Source organism: Hemiscyllium ocellatum, chromosome 25, assembly GCF_020745735.1.
Source record: "Hemiscyllium ocellatum isolate sHemOce1 chromosome 25, sHemOce1.pat.X.cur, whole genome shotgun sequence".
Lineage (NCBI taxonomy): Eukaryota > Metazoa > Chordata > Chondrichthyes > Orectolobiformes > Hemiscylliidae > Hemiscyllium > Hemiscyllium ocellatum.
Genome location: NC_083425.1, coordinates 14,670,185 through 14,688,060, shown reverse-complemented (window position 1 = coordinate 14,688,060; position 17,876 = coordinate 14,670,185). Strand labels below are relative to the sequence as shown.

General features: G+C 40.6%; 1 protein-coding gene across 1 annotated transcript in view; it reads right to left on the bottom strand.

The window, feature by feature from the left end:
* The window catches only part of LOC132827775 (CDP-diacylglycerol--glycerol-3-phosphate 3-phosphatidyltransferase, mitochondrial), a 56,036-nt gene that overhangs the window by 6,083 nt on the left and 32,077 nt on the right, over positions 1-17,876 (bottom strand). Inside the window, exon 7 of the mRNA XM_060844480.1 lies at positions 11,982-12,506. Within this exon, the coding sequence (XP_060700463.1) occupies positions 11,982-12,506 (525 nt within the window). The remainder of the gene's footprint in view (positions 1-11,981; positions 12,507-17,876) is intronic.

The window sequence follows — 17,876 nt, the reverse complement described above, 5'->3', positions numbered from 1 at the left end:
TCCAAGCCCACCTAACCTACACTAGCCCACTATCCTCCATATGCCTATCCAATGCCCATTTAAATGCCCATAAAGAGGGAGAGTCCACCCCTGCTACTGGCAGGGCATTCCATGAACTCACGACTCGCTGAGTAAAAAATCTACCCCGAACATCTGTCCTATACCTACCACTCCTTAATTTAAAACTATGCCCCCTCGTAATAGCTGACTCCACACGTGGAAAAAGGTTTTCATGGCCAACCCTATCTAAAACCCTAATCTTCTTGTACACCTCTATCAAGTCACCCCTAAACCTTCTTTTCTCCAATGAAAACAGCCTCAAGTGCCTCAGCCTTTCCTCATACGATCTTCCTACCATACCAGGCAACATCCTGGTAAACCTCCTATGCACCCGTTCCAGTGCCTCCACATCCTTCCTATAGTATGGCGACCAAAATTGCACACAATACTCCAGATGCGGCTGCACCAGAGTCTTATACAACTGCAACATGACCTCAGGACTCCGGAACTCAATTCCTCTACCAAGAAAAGCCAGTACGCAATATGCCTTCTTCACAGCACTATTTACCTGGGTGGCAACTTTCAGAGATCTGTGTACATGGACACCAAGATCCCTCTGCTCATCCACACTACCAAGTATCCGACCATTAGCCCAGTACCCCATCTTCTTGTTACTCTTACCAAAGTGAATCACTTCACACTTACCTACATTGAACTCCATTTGCCACTTTTCTGCCCAGCTCTGCAGCTTATCTATAACCCACTGTAACCTGTCACATCCTTCCTCACTGTCAACAACTCAACCGACTTTCGTATCATCCGCAAACTTGCTCACCCAACCTTCTAGCCCCTCCTCCAGGTCATTTATAAAAATGACAAACAGCAATGGTCCCAAAACAGATCCTTGCGGAACACCGCTGGTAACTGCACTCCAAGATGAACCTTTACCATCAACTACTACCCTCTGTCTTCTTCCAGCCAGCCAATCAGAGTTAGAGTTTGTCCTTTAGTATGCTGATCACCATTTGCCAAGGTACAAAGCATGTGGGGTCGTAATAAGGGGACGCATGATTAAATATCAATTATCAACTCATTCATTGCAGTTTATATAACAGATTAAATGTGTGTTGCCTAAAGTTTTAAATGATTCTGTCTGCAGCCAGTGCTCCCTGTGCTTTTCATCAGCTACACATATCAGCAGGGGATGCAATAAAATGCTTTGCAAGTCTTACAAAGGTGAGCTTCATCAAGATGGTAAGCACAGGTGGGTTTTCTGAAATTCAGTCTGGTGTCAAGACTTCGGGTGAGATTAAACATCTGACACAGCAAGCACCAACAATTTGATAATGCAGTGGAGATCTTTTTGGAAGAGAAGAGGAGAGATGTCATGTATCTATAGGAAGACCTTCAGACCTATACTCAAGAGACAGTGCATTGTAACAGAGGTCAGAGTCAGAACTGTTACTCAATGAATACAGATGCAATACAGGAAGATGCTGAATGATTTTCAGAATCAAGTGAAACTTGAATTATAACCAATACAATTAAATAAGATATGACCAACACCTCTTGAACTACTTCACACAAATAGAGTTTCAGCTACACTAATATCTGCTCATGGTAGTACTATGACCTCTGACGATGGGATTTGTTTAGCCATTGCCCTACTAACAACACATGACTGAAAAATACCTGGGACCTAAATGGCGTGCCTGCAACTGTGCTATTTCTCAAGCCTCAACTGGACTCTGCATGATTATCAAATTAATCTTCATTCCTGCAAAATCATTCCCCATAGGCAAATCAACTTCATCCACAGGACATTTCTTAACGACTCCAATTACCACTGGTCTTAGCACAACTGACACTCCAATTGGAACTTGTTCAATAGAATTGGGATATACTCTCCATCTGTGTCATTTACCAATACTTTCACTTTAAATGAAATCTAAATCCTTCTGTAGCGAGAGACTAAATATGTAAATAGGCCGACTGGGGGAGGCCACATTGGATTTGGTGCTGGATAGCGAGCCAGGCCAGGCGTCAGATCTCTTGGTGGGAGAGCATTCGGTGACAGTGACCACAACTGCCTCAACTTTACCATAGCCATGGAGAGTGATAGGAGCAGACAGTATAGGAAGGTATTTAATTGGGGGAGGCGGGGGGGGGGGGGGGGGGGGGGGGGGAAAGAGAGAGAATTATACTGCTTTTAGACAGGAGATGTGGAGTACAAGTTGGGAACAGTTCTACGGAAAAGGCAGTTCTATGGAAATGTGAAGGCTGTTTAAGGACGCTTGTTACAAGTGCTGGATAACTTTGTCCCACTGAGATAGGCAAGGAATGGTAAGGTGAAGGAGCTTTAGATGACAACAGCAGAGGAGCTTCTCATCAAAACAAAGCTTAACGGTTGAGGATGCAAGGATCTGGCACAGCTTTAGAGGATTACAGGGTACTAAGAAAGAACTCAAAAATAGACTGAGGAATAAGAGAATGATCAAAGAGAGGGTAGGGCCAATCAGGAATAGAGGAGGGAACTTGTGCCTGGGGTCTAGAGAAGTAGTGGAAGTCCTGAATGAGTTCTTTACTTCAGTATTCACAAGAGAGAAGGTCCTTGTTGGTAGTGAGGACACTGTGGACCAGGTTAATAGGTTTGAACAGATTGACAGTAAAAAAGTGGATGTGCTGCAAATTCTGGGAAGCATCAAGACAGATAAGTCGTTAGGACCGGACCAGATATATCCAAGGTTACTACGAGAAACGAGGAATGAGATTGTCGCACCTCTGGCGATGATCTTTGCATCCAAACTCTCCACGGGAGTAGTACGGGCTGATTGAAGGGGAGTGAATGTTGTTCCTCTATTCAAGAAAGGGAATAGGGAAATCCCTGGGAATTATAGACCAGTCAGTGGTAAGCAAGGTACTGGAAAGGATTCTGAGATATAATTTATGACTACAGAGGAACCTCGATTATCCAGCATTCAATTAACTGAATTTCGGATTATCTGAACAAGATCACAAGGTCCCAATGCTTAGCTAACTATGTTACCCAGCATTTGATTAACCGAACAAAATACTCCCCAGCCGTGTCCTTCAGATAATCGAGGTTCCACTATATTTGGAAAAACATAGTTTGAGTAAATTGAAAGGAGTAGGTCGTGCCTCACAAGCCTTATTGAGTTCTTTGAGGACAGGATGAGACAAGTTGACGAAGATCGAGCAGTGAATTGGATGTATGTGGGTTTCAGTGAAGCATTTGATAAGGTTCCTCACGGCAGGTTCAGAAAGTTAGAAGGTATGGGATACAGGAAAATTTGGCTGTCTGGATATAGAATTGGCTGATCGTAAGAAGACAGGTAGTGGATGGAAAGTATTCCACCTGGAGGTCAGTAACCAATGGTTTCCCACAGGGATCTGTTCTTGGGCCTCTGCTCTTTGTAGTTTCTATAAATGACTTGGAAGGGTGGTTTAGTAAGTTTGCCGATGACATAAAGGGCGGTGGTGTTGTAGATACTGTCGAGTGCTGTTGCAGGCTACAACATTGACAAGATGCAGAGCTGGGCTGAGAAGCGGCAGAGAGAGTTCAACCTGGATAAATGCAAAGTGATTCATTTTTGAAGGGCAAGTTTGAATGCTGAATACAGGGTTAAAGACTGGATTCTTGGCAGTGTGGAGGAACAGAGGGATCTTGGGGTCTACATACACAACTCCCTCAAAGTTGCCACCCAGGTTGATAGGGTTATTAAGAAGGTGTATGAAATTTTGACTTTCATTAACAGGGGGATTGAGTTTAAGAGCTGCGAGGTTTTGCTGCAGCTTTATAAAACTCTGGCTCAACCACACTTGGAATATTGTGCCCAGTTCTGGTCGTCTCTTTATTGGAAGGATGTAGAAGCTTTAGAGAGAGTGCAGAGGAGATTTACCAGGATGCTGCCTGAATTGGAGGGTTTGTCTTAAGTAGAGAGGTTGAGTGAGCTCGGGCTTTTCACACTGGAGAAGCAGGAAGAGAGGTGACTTGACCAAGCTGTACAGGTAATGAGAGGAATAGATAAGAATAGATAGTTAGAGACTTTTTTCCACTGGGCAAAAATGGCTGTCGCGAAGGGTCATAATTTTAAGGTGATTGGAGGAAGGTATAGGGGAGATGTCAGAGGTAGGTTCTTTACACAGAATGGTGGGTGCCAGCAGTGCTAGTAGAGTCAGAGACATTAGGGACATTTATGCGACTGCTCAACAAGCACATTAAATTGAGGGGTGGGTAGTTTAGGTTAATCTTAGATTAAGATAAATGCTCGGGACAATATAGTGGGCCGAAGGGCATGTGTACTGTACTGTTCTATTATTTATTACAGGCTATTCTTCTATAATGTAATGGTTACATTCTTCTGCAACTCCATATTACAGAAAAATTGCGCTTTAAAAACAGCGCTTAAAGTGTTGGCGTTGTAATCAAATTACAGCCAACATACATTTCAAAAGTTTGCACTTTTGAAACACTATCCCCAATTCGTCAATCGTGTCACAGTGAATTCACATTAACGGAATGCACCTTACAGCAGAATAGCCTGTAAACAGGTAGAAACTACTGGCATATAACAACTAAAACTTTAATCCCATTATAAACTCCTCTTACACACACACTCTACAGACAAACAAATAAGGAAAATGGATTGTTAGCAGAGGTAGAGGTAAACTTGACAGTCTGTTCAGTGGTCTTTGCTTGCAGATTCCAATTGTTGAGAAGCTCCTCCTTCAACTAGACAGGCCCTTGGTGTTCAGTTGTCTTTGTCTGGAAGCACCCACTTGTTTGTAAGAAGTACAGAGCAATGATTCACTTGGAAAATATCTCTGAATTATCGATTCAAAAGTCAGAGCTCACTGTTGCAGGAACAGTGACTCGTTTTCTTCAAGCTTTAAAATTAGCTTTTTTTCTTTAGCTGCAGCGAACAGACTGCTGGGAGATCAGTTGACCACAGGGTCTTTCTTTGTGTAACTCGTTTCCAGTTCCAACCTGCTCAGTTAGCTAAGAACCAGTCAGCTTCACTTGTAACCAACTCCTCAGTTAGCTTTTTAGTTGGATTACTTACAGTGTGGAAACAGACCCTTCAGCCCAACAAGTCCACACCGACCCTCCGAAAAGTAACCCACCCAGATCCATTTCCCCCGACTAATGCAGCTATCACTTTGGGCAACTTAGCATGGACAATTCACCTGACCTGCACATCTTTGGACTGTGGGAGGAAACCGGAGCACCCAAAGGAAACCCACGCAGACACAGGGAGAATGTGCAAACTCCACACAGACAGTCGCCAGAGGCCCGGACCTTAAGAATGAGCAGAATCTCTGTGTTTATCCAATTCCTGTGAATTTAATATCTTACTGTTTTTTCATCAACCACATGCATTACAATATGCAATTTTCATTCAGCATTTTCCATTCCTTTGGTGAAGTTAAACCAAGTTGGTTGAGAAAGCAACATAGTGGCTGACAGACCCAGTGACACACTTGTTATCAGGCATAACATGAAATTATCTGTGCCGTGCTACATACAAGTTTCCTCCATCCTAGAATACATTTGGTAAACCTTAACACTTGTGTTTGCAATCTAATTTACAATTAGATACCTTCAGTTTACAATTTTGATCCACATTAGGACAATTGATTGCAATTCTTTAAAATCAGTTTATGCTCTGCCCATCCTCTCTCTGTCTTTGCTCAACATCTGTTTTAGTTGACCAGAATCACAGATTTAACTGGGTAGTGCAATTTGGCACTATGCTGACTTCAGGTCAAATAAAAGGTTGAATTGCTGCATGTCACAGAGGCTTTCTTGCCGAATAATTTCCAGCGGCCTCATAATGCCTAGGATCAATCTGGATAATTTATTAAAGGAAGAACCCAAAAACTCAAGGAAAGTTTATCTTAATCAGGCCCTATTCAACTACCAGTGCTAAACATGGTTTATGCCCTCCCCTGTTAATGTAGTACTATCAAAAAGGCAACCAAGTAGAATTCCTGTGTGTCGGGTGCTGAGCTACAAACAGAGGAAGTTAAAAATACCAGCTAGCATAGCTAGGATTTGGGATGGAAGTGCTCAATGGTCCAGTCAGAAATAGGTGGAATGTGGAACAATTGCTGGACTAAAGAGCACTTTCTTTAGGTTTGTTTTCAAAACCTTTGCCCAAGTTACAAGCGAAGTGACAATCTGTTAAAAGTACTTCATTGAAAAAAGTTATATGTGTAAATGTAAATCTTTGACTGTTCTGCTAAATGCTATGATTTCAGAAGTTCTTACACTTCAGTATGGAGAATATCCTTTGTATCAAATCCCTCAAAACCATAAAATCTGTGACGGTGATTGAACAAGTGCACTTTCTTTGTAATACCACCCAGGTGATTGTGCTGGCTGAGAGATATTAGATTGTCTTTCTGAATCCATTGATTTTAAGATTCAGTCCCCTGTACCTATGGGATAAAGAATGCAGTTTATACTGACATTAGACTATCTAAACAGAGCAACTGTGGAGATAGCCATTCTCTGTGGTCCAGTGACTGAGTCTTTCCTGTTTTTATTTGTTGTCTTTTTGAAACTATAGCAAGATCTTCAACAGAGACAGTTTAGCGGAGTTTTATGACATCTAAGAGTATCTTAAATTAATTGTCAAGATGGAGCAAAAAGACTATGCTGTCCATTGCTTTACACGTATGCACTACCGAGAAATTTAGAAAAGGTTTGAATATTCTTTTGTAGATTTGATTTGAGTTCAAAGTTCACATACTGCCATGAAGGAAAGACTTATGGCAGTAACACTATTTCGGTCCTTTCAGCTCATGGTGACTGCTCTGGTGTCATCAGTTTCCATTTGGACTGATCACTGCTGGCATCTCAGCTTCATATTTTCAGAATTAGCCCAATTTGGGTAGATTATTTTCATGACTTGAGAATTATTCTATGCACAGGTCGTTCTTCTATAATACGGATTTCATTAATGCAAATTCGCTGTTAACGCAACTGATAAATTGGGGGCACTGTTTCTAAAGTGCAAATTGTAAAGCATGGATTTGTTACAAAATTATTCCGGTCCCATTAGTTTAAAAAATGCGTGTGTCAGCTTTCATTATGATCTAGAGATTTTTAATCAGTAAGAAAATCAAGCATCATGAGAAAAAGGCAGGAAAGTGGAGTCGATTATAATCAGGTCAGCCATGATCTCACTGAAAGATGGAAAGGACTCGATGGGCTGAGTGGCCTACTTTGGCTCCTATGTCTTATGGATGACTTTTTAGCAACTACATCCTCCAATACATCAGTTACTACTGAAGTTGAACTGGCTGTGAAAATGTCTGAACTCGACAGGGAGTAGAGTACAAATACAATGAAGCCTTGATCTTTCGGCTTTGTCAACATACAAGGCTGAAACCCCTGAACATTAATGTACTACCATTCATCTTATGGTTTACTTTGAGCATCCCCTTCATTTCAGATTTTGACACATGGTCTAAATTGAGGTTACCATGCTTACTTGGTAACAGTTTGGCCACCATGTCTAGTGATGCAACTTTCTATCAATTCAATTAGCTAGGAGTTTAAACAAGGTCACTTTAGGCTACCTAGAACTTTACTGGAATGTAACAGGCCCTTTTCATGTTTCAGAAGGAGAACTGTTGACTAAAACTCCAACGTATGAAATGCCTTGACCTCAACTACTTGAAAGCAGATAAAATTTACCCGGATTCCTCAATGACAGATGGTTTTTAAAAATTTCTACATCCCAACAAAGTGTAAAAAGTCTCCTACAATTCCAAAGCATACCTGTCCGTGGAAGAAAAAAAACTTGGAAGGAGGATGAGGCAAAGGGTTTCACAGACAATGTTTGATTTTTGAAGACAAGTTACTGACATTGTGTAAAGGAACACAGCAGCCAATCGGTGCATAGAAAACCCACAAACAACACAAAAATAAACTACCAGATAATCTATTTTAGTGAGGAATAATTGTCCAGAATTTCAACAGGGAGAGCACCAAAGCCCATCTCTGAATATTAACATGTTTTACATCTATCACAACAACTGCCCTTTTAACAAGCAAATTTTGATGATACAAAACATGTTAAAATGACAAAAATACTTTCATTTTAAGCATATATTTTGTTTTAAATGTCTAGCAAACATTTCAGTCTTCTATTGGTGTGCATCCCACCTTGGACACTCCCTTTTGTGTATTTGATGCCATAGAATGAGGTTAGGTTCCTTACAGACTGGTCAGGGAATAAGCAAAGTCAAGAACTATCTTTAGGTTTAAACCACAAAGTAACACTATTTGTTATATCGTCAAACTAACTACTATTACGTATGGTAAACTATAATATTAGATTAGGTAATAATTAATCAAGTGTTAAATAACTAATCATGCATTCTCAGTGGGTCTTCCAGAGGGTCACCCATTTTAGTGTATCTTCTTGTCACATTATTCTGAAGTACTGTAACTCCACCCACACAGTATTATTTATACCTGGTGATACAGTTCCATGACATCATAACAAGGCTACCCCAAAATTTAATCCCCTTACACAACATTCAGGTCTCTAGTATTTTTCTTCAACAAAAAGGATTTTGAAATTGACTTATGATTCAGGGCTGCATTTAAAACAAACAAATCTATATAGATTCAAAATGGTCACAGTCTGTAGATACTAAAGAACATTTCTGAAGTTATAAAAGCCTGTTCATAGACATCTCAATTTTCCTGCTCCTGTCAATCACCTTAATTAATATCCCTGAGGTTGCTGCATTTTGTTCCCTCATAGTTTCAAACATGCTTGAGCAAGCTGCAGTTCTAACCTTCCAGTTCAGACTATCCTCATGACCGACCTGCCAATCTCCCTTCCCACCTATCCGCTCCACCCTCCTCTCCGACCTATCACCGTCATCCCCACCTTCATCCACCTTTTGTACTTTTTGCTACCTTCTCCCCAGCCGCAGCCCCCTCCCCCCCCCACTCCCATTTATCTCTCCACCCTGGAGGCTCCCTGCCTTCAGTCCTGATGAAGGGCTTTTGCCTGAAACATCGATTTTCCTGCTCCTTGGATGCTGCCTGACTGTCTGTGCTTTTCCAGCACCATTCTAATCTAGCCTCTGATTTCCAGCTTCTGCAGTCCTCACTTTTGCCAAGCTGCTGCTGTGTCATGTATTGACAAATGCCAACTTGCTAATACTTCTCTTCAGTCCCAATGGGCCATGTGCCCACCAGTGAATAGCAAATCTTTACTCTAGGACTCTCAACGACCTCATTTTTCTTTGGTGGCCCTTCTGTGAAGGGCTCCAGCCTCTCAAACTGCTACCTACTTCCCAAAATACACAAACAGCACTGTTTCAGCCTATTCTTCATCCACCAAAACAATATCATCATCTTAACTCTTATTGCTCCACTTGCTTGATCTCCAGCCCCCTCCATCCAGGAGTCTTCTGATGCCCTCATCATTTGAACAGTTTGCTGGTACTAAGTCTCTTCCTTGCACCATGGGCTTTCATTTCTGCATACCTCCATCTTGCACCAGGATCGTCTGAGACCTGTGCATCTTCCTTGATGGGAGGTGCAATCAGTTGATCATCCTTTTCATACTGAACTGCCTCTCTTTCAAGTCCACTCAGTTATTCAAAATAAATAATGCTGTTATCTCTGCCCACATGGATCAGAACTTTTCCTGCCATTTTTGGGAACTGTGTGTCATTCTTTATTCTAGTTATACTCAGGCCTCCAATTTCACCTGTTATACTGATGACTGCATTGCAGCTGTTTCCTGCTCTTGTCTCAAACTGAAAAAAATTAATTGACTTTGATCCAATTTCTACCCTTCTCATATTTCACATGGTCCATCGCCAATGCTTCCCTTTCCTTGAATTCTTTGAATCTATTCCTGAGAACAAGTTATCAATGAATATTTACTGTAAGCCCACTGACTTCCACAGTTACATCAGTAACAAACCCTCACAGGCAACCAGGGAAGAACTAATAGCTAGGAGTAGGAATAGGCAATTCAGCCCCTTGAGACTGCACCATTATTTAATATGATCATGTTGATCTCCATCAAATCCACTTTAATTTCATAAATTTCTCTCACTTTTCCCTGCTTCCCAGAATGACAATAGGTTTCTCCTTGCCCTCACCTCTAAATGCCCTATAAACCTCCACATTCAACAGACTACCCCCACCATTTCTGACATTTCCATGATGGTAAAATACTAATCGCACCTTCCCTTCGCCCCTTTCAGCACCCAAAGGGACCATTTCCTCTACAACGTCCTGGTCCACTCTTTAAACAAACCAATTCCTTCCAGCACCTTGCACACTGTTCAATTTAGTATCGTGTAGTCCCTTCCCACAACAAGATGCCAATGGGGAGACAAAAATCATTCATTCCTCTTGTGACTTTGTAAGCAGATGTCAACTATCCTGACATTCAGACCTCCTCGATAACATCTCTTATTTTTTCATTCGATTCATTAACATTTTAGGCATATAATCCCACTTACCCTCCACACATCACAAGCCTTCCCTTTTTTTTCTTTTCCCAGTCTTTCTCCTTTCACGCTCAACTCATCAGATTTTTAATGTATTTTAATTCTAATGACAGATTAAACTCTTGAAGCATTAACTCAGCTTCCATCTCCACAGATGTTGCCTGACCTGCTGAGTATTTTCACTAGTTTCTACTTTTGTTTTGGTTCGTAGAATTCAGCATTAATACAATGAATGTTGCTTGTTTTGTCCCAGGCACATTAACTGGGATAACTGCTGGTCATTAAGAACAACACAAGACATTGTTTTCTTTAAATATCTTATCCCAAAGGGAAAGCCAAATGACAAAGCAATAGGAGGAGGAAATCGGCATTTTGTACGCCCTCTCCCTAGGTGGAGTGACAATGAACTACAAAGGCACTCGAGTTCTGAATAGGAGGTTGTGAAATTTAACAGAGCAGGAAACTGAAAAAAGGTCAGTGTTTAGGAACACAGTCTGAAAATAAAGCAATTCCAAAAGAAACAAGCAAGTTAGACCAGTGAAGGAATATCACATGTTTTATTTATTCACCCATACTGCAAACTTCTTCATACTCTTCATTTCCAAGTTTTTTTTTAGAGAAGTGCCACTGAGCTATAGGTACTGGGATCTGGCTCGGCTGTTAAACTATATTCACACACCAGCTGTGAAGTGAAATAACTTAGCATTTTGCATCCAGGCACTTATTACGATGTGAGCAAATGTGACACTTGGGGCATTTGTGAAAAATGCTACATTAAGTTCAGGTTACAAGGAATTGCATAGTTACGCCATGGCAACTGCTACATGTTTAAGGTGTGACATATATAATGTGGTCACAGGCTACTCTCCACCAACTAACGTATGACATTACACTATTGGCACAAGTAAAAATGCAAATCAGAGTGCTGTTACTTTAACCTAATCAGCTACCATGCAAAATCTGCTGCTTAAAATAATGTTCTCAGAATAACGTGAAGCTGTTTACATGTTAAAATGACTCAAGACACTTCAGATGTTGAATTATTTTTGGAGTTCAATGACTGTTGTTACATGCACTTTCTGTGTGAGCCACATCCCAAAAACAGCTGAGATTAATGGTCGATTTTGTTTCACATAGTCCTTACTGTCAAGCAAGAAGGTTGACAGAGAGCATTTCCTGCTCTTCTGCAAAATCACCAAAGGACACTAGTTTAATCATTCATTTGAAGAATACTTATGACAGTGTCACACTCCCTCAATACTTTACTGAACTGATGACCCTACATTAAGTACTCAATTTCTGGAGTGGATCTTGAGCCCATATCTACCAATGTAGAAATGAATTTGTGTAAAATCTAGGATGTCTTCATACAACAGATATGAGAGCTGACAAACCAAACCAATACAACCACCAACACAGCTGTGGAAAAAGTGGTAAGTTTACAAAAAAATATTACCACTCACCTTTTGCATGAAAAGTCCAGTCTTCCCTGAAGTATTCATGTAGTCTTATTCTATCTTGCAGGCCACTCTGGTACACTCTCCTGTAAAACTGTCTGGCAATGTAAACATAAGCAGAAGGAATGGCTCCTGCCACACCTTTTGCACCAAAGAAGCCATTTACCTCTGGTGATGCGAGCAGTATCTGATAATCCGCACTGGTACCCAAAATAAGATCCATATATGCTTTAGTGAGGTTAAAATACCCCGAAGTCAAGTACATCTTAGACTCCGCCTCAGCTCTAGTCATTAATGTTTCAGTCACTTGCTCGTCTATTCTAATTTCAAATGATTTCATTTGTATTATGGGATAGATCCAGGTATCTGTGCATTTCAGAGCTTGACCATTGTCACTGGGTATTAACAACTGTTCAGAATTGTTCTCACTCAGGCATTTTATATGGTTTCTGTACAGCTGCTTGCTTCTTGCTTCATTCACCACAGCCATGATCCTCTTATTTGCTTCTGCACAGAAATCTTTTCGGTTACCTGAAAAACAATTTTAAGATAATACTGCATCTGTGACTGGCATATTTTTAAATTTAATAAAACAGACGTTTGAATAATACTCAATTAAATATTAGAATTCATGTGTGTTGACATTCCGTAAAACATTATAAATTCTGTATTATTTTCAAGGATAGAAGAACCACCGAATTTTGACTTATGCAGCAATGAAGGAAAGTTAACTTCACAAAATGTTTGGCAAAAATGTGATTCCATTCAATCGGTGGTCATTAGGTCTAGATCTTCAAACTCCCAAACAAACAGCACTATGGGTGTAGCTTCACCCTATGGACTACAGAGGCTTTAAAAGACAGCTCACCATCACTGTCTCAAGGGCAACTAATGATCGTAATGAATTCTAACATTGACAAGAATGTCGAAGACCCTGGAATGAATAAAAGTGATCAAACATCTGAGTGAAAAACAGGGGGTAACAAATGTTGCTCACTATTCCAGAAAATATTCTGATAACTAATGGAAAATATGATTGTGTCTTAAACAAACACAAAGAATGCTGGAGGAGCTCAGTAGGTCTGACAGCATCTGACAGTGAGCAGCAGAGTTAATGTTATGCGCCCAGGATAAGTGTTCTACAGGCAAGCGACACCCAGAGAGAGGAGAGGGGTTGAACATTGTTAGGAGGAGGTCAAGGGACTGCTGTTCTTGGTGGTGGTGTTGTGCGGGTGGGTGGGGGGGAAACACATTTCTCAGCAATGGAAGGGGTTGTTTGGGGGAGTGAAGGCTTCTTTTAATCTAATGGTTTCTCGGGGTTGGTTAAGATGTGGTTTCTTCCCTTGGGGACACAGCTGCAACGACAACCTCCAGGCCACCTCAGACTGCAACCTCAACATCCAGGCTAAATCAGACTGCAACCACCGCATCCAGGCTAGATCAGACTGCAACCACAGCATCCAGGCTAGATCAGACTGCAACCACAGCATCCAGGCTAGATCAGACTGCAACCACAGCATCCAGGCTAGATCAGACTGCATCCACAGCATCCAGGCTAGATCAGACTGCAACCACAGCATCCAGGCTAGAGCAGACTGCATCCACAACATCCAGGCTAGATCAGACTGCATCCACAGCATCCAGGCTAGATCAGACTGCATCCACAGCATCCAGGCTAGATCAGACTGCATCCACAACATCCAGGCTATATTTCACTTCCACTGAAAAATAGTCAGCTTACAGCAATTAGAATCAAACTTTTCAACTTGATGGTGCAAAGGAATGAGTGCAGTCAAGGCAGATAGTTCATTTGTTGTACATGTAATCCCTAACAATAAGGAGTTTTAATGCATCATTCTGTTCTGTTGATGCTTCCTTGGGGGGCGGGGGAGGGTCTCAGCAACGTCTACTTTTTGCCTCAATCGAGGACTCCTAGCACTGTGGTTAACTGGGCCCTCAGCCATGTCCAATTCTTTTCCCTGCCCGCACCCTTCTCTTCCCTCCCACAACGCTAACAGAGTCCCTCTGGTCCTCACTTTCAACTCGACCAGCCTCCACATCCAAAGGATCACAAGCTGCCATTTCCACCACCCTCCCCTGCCATGCCTTGTCAGCCTTCCACAGGGACAGCTCTGTCTAGGTTAACACCCTCTGGGTCAGCCTGGTGCACTCCTCCTCTTCCCCTCCCAAAACCTCCTCACACCCATGCAGCACCTTCCCGTGCAAGTGCAGAACAGCTGTTTACTTCCCCCCTCCTTACTACCCCAGGTCCCAGACACACTTTCCAGGTGAAGCAATAATCTACCAGCACTACATTTAATCTGGACTACTGTATTTGCTGCTCACAACACGGGGAAACAAAACAAACCTGTATTCTGTCCTTACAAATGATCCTGAGCTTTCAGTTGCCTCCCATTTCAACACACCGTCGTGTTTGCGCCCAACATTTCTGTCTCAGGCCTGCTGCACTATTCCAGCAAGGTTCAGCACAAATAGACTTTCTAAAATTGATACAAAGGTCACTTGAGGTTAAGTGCAAAGATCTTGATATTTAAGTCATTTAATAAGCACGCACCATTGTTAGTAAGTTTCATCATCATCATAACTAGATACTAGACAGAGAAGAACAACTGAATTGAAAGGAACGGGGACAATGAAGGAATCCAAGACTATATCTATGACAGGATCACAACTTGCAACTGTCATAGTAAATGGCTGTGGCTTTCCCCCAACCCCACCTACTTCAATCATACTGTGGTAGATAGACAGAAACTATTTACATTGGTTGGTCCATCCAGGACTGGGGTATAGCTTACAAATTACAGCTAAACTTTACAACCAGTGAAACTAGAGGAACTCTCCCACATATAAAGCGTGGTTAAAGTTTGGAAATATCTTCTGTGAATGGCAATTGATCCAGAATCACATGCAACATTTAGTGCCAATTTTATACAGTGAGGTAATTTTCATTTACAGTAATTTAATAGAAATTAAGGTCACATGAACTGAGTGCAGGAAATCACATTCATAATACAGTCTGGCCCCATAGCAAAACCATTAGTGCTCATTTATGTATAGGGATCATTCAGCTCCTGTTAAAACAAGGCCTTTGGAACATAAATTGCAAGAATGAATGTCTCAGGATTGATGCCCATGTGGCAAGACTCAATTCCAACAAAGTCCCTATAGTCAACATTAGTGAGGATAATGTGTTCAGTTAGTAGTCAATGGATTGCAATGATCAGTTCTTAAATGTTCTGGCAATAGCCCTATGACTAAGATATTACGATTATTCACAAATCAATACCATGGAAAATCCACTTTCCTGTATTCGAAGTGACAGTTTAATTTACTAAGCAGCTTTGCTTCAGTGAAGTATTTTTCGAGAAACAATTGCCAGAAACTATTCACAAACAAATTATCTACATATCACAATTTAGCCCGTTTTTGACCTACAACCAACTAGAAAATCACTGAAATGCTGTCATTCCCTAACAAGCGTTCCAAACCAAGCAAACATGAAATAATGAAACTTGAAATGTATAGAAAAACTAATCATTTGTCTTAAGTTATATAATCAACCTAGTATATTGAATTCAAAGATATCTATAATAAAATATATGCTGTGGATCACTGAAGGCACCCCAAGATTTCTCATAAACATTTATAATTTACAAAAACCGGAAAGTGGAACAAAATATTTGATTTCAAAATGCCCAAAAATGCCAATGTTAACCATACTTGTCAGACTTCCAGCATGGTGTTAACCTGGGAGTTGCCACCATAATATAAGTTTCCGGTGTTAATTCCTAATAATTTAACATTTAAATTGATTACAGTACTGTTAAGAAAGGTTTCTGAGAGCTTAGTGTATATTTAATTTTAAATCTAGTTACTTTTACAAAATTAGTATTCAATATTACTCTCACTTTTCCATTTTCAGCTTGAGGTAAGATACCAATTGTCTGAGAGATATTTTGCCTTCTGACTGTGCATCTGTCCTCAATAGTCACCATAACTGAAAAATTCTTTCCCTCCCCTCTCACTCAGCTGCTTCTGTTCTGATAATGAGCTCAACCGACCAGTTGATGTTCATCGAGGCTAGTATGCTGATGGTGGTGATGTCTGTACAGCCTGTGCCCATAGCAGAGGTCTTTTTGAAATTTTATGCTGTAACATTGGAGCAAGGGTAAAGGGAACTCCTCGTTCTTCACCGTCCTACCCTCCCCAACCCCCGCAATCACATCCCTCTTCCTCATTAACTATTCACTTCCCTCATCCTTTTAGCCTTCTATCACGTAGCAGTCCTTACTACAATTATTACAACACTAATCTCTAACCCTGCTACATCATGACAGCTTTTTTAATTAAGAAAAAAAGGCAGGAAACAATTTTTTTTAAACCAAGAAAGCCAAAACCATAGTGAAAAATAACTCTAAAACTCAAAAAAAAGTCATGTTGACTGTTGATTCAGAGATCAGACATTGCAACGGATCATCCATTACATGTCAATTATTTTCTTCTCCTCAATATCAACAAATATTAAATGAATCCCTCCAGATTTTTAAGAATATTAAACTTTTGACCAATTTGAGATTGGGGAAAAATATTGACAATGGTCAAATAAAGAATTGTTGTAATGTAGCCTACAGAAATTCCATTTGAAAATGAGCATACTTCAAGTTTAGGAATATAAATAAATCAAGACTGAAAACTTGAGCAAATAAGAATGGCTGACCAGAGTGACTGCAATTGTATTTGAGCTCAGAAAGGCTCGTGAGTTTAAAAACATTGATTAATGAGGGATTAACATTGAACCATCAAGAGGCAAGAGTTGATGGGTGTGAAGACAGGGAGAAACTACGCCTAGATTTAAGGATTGAAAAAAATTGAAATTTTCAATGGCCCAAAAGGCTTCAAGGAAGTGAAGTTGCAATGATTCATTCACCGCACTAAGGGAGAAGGGGAGTCTATTTGCCGAGAAAATGTTAGCTGAAGAAATATGATGCAAACAGAATGGTTGCAGGAGAAATACAAGGTTTAAATAGCTTTTTTAAAAAGGTGACAGAATTGCAAAAAGCAATAAGTGGTATTCCAATTTCACATGAAACTCATGTTAACAAAAAACATCTGCAGTGGAAAAATTAAATCTGACATCCATCAAATTCAGTCAAATTGATCATTACATCTTTAAATATATTCTTCTGTATGATACAGAAACAGAATTTCTTTCACTAAATTAAGTGTATTTTATGAACTCAGAATCAAGAGCAATTTCTGGTGACAGAATATTTCACAGACAATGAAAAAGGATCAACTTTTCTAATGCATACCCTCACATATTTTGATGATACTTATCTTCAGAAACATACCAATTTGTTCACATGCATGCTTTGAAACCTAACAATATTCAGTCTACAGGCTTCAAATCAGATCAATTTGTTTTTCAGACAAACAAATGTACTGGTTTGCTCACTGAACTGGAAGGCTCATTTTCAGACATTTCTTCACCATATTAGGTAACATCTTCAATGAGCCTCTGGATGAAGCACTGCTGGTGTTTCCTGCTTTCTATTTATAAGTTTGGGTTTCCTTGGATCGGTGGCGTCATTTCCTGTGATGTCATTTCCTGTTTTTTTTATCAGACGGTAGTAAATGGGGTCCAAGTCAATGTGTTTGTTGATAGAGTTCTGGTTGGAATGCCATGCTTCTAGGACTTCTCCATTCCCATTTACCACTCCAGAGAAAAAGAAATGTTATCACCATAGGAAATGATGTCATCACAGGGACATCACTGACCCAAGGAAACCAGAAAGCAGGAAACACCAGCAGTGCTTTGTCCAGAGGCTCACTGAAGATGTTACCTAGTATGGTGACGAAACGTCTGAAAATGAACCTTCC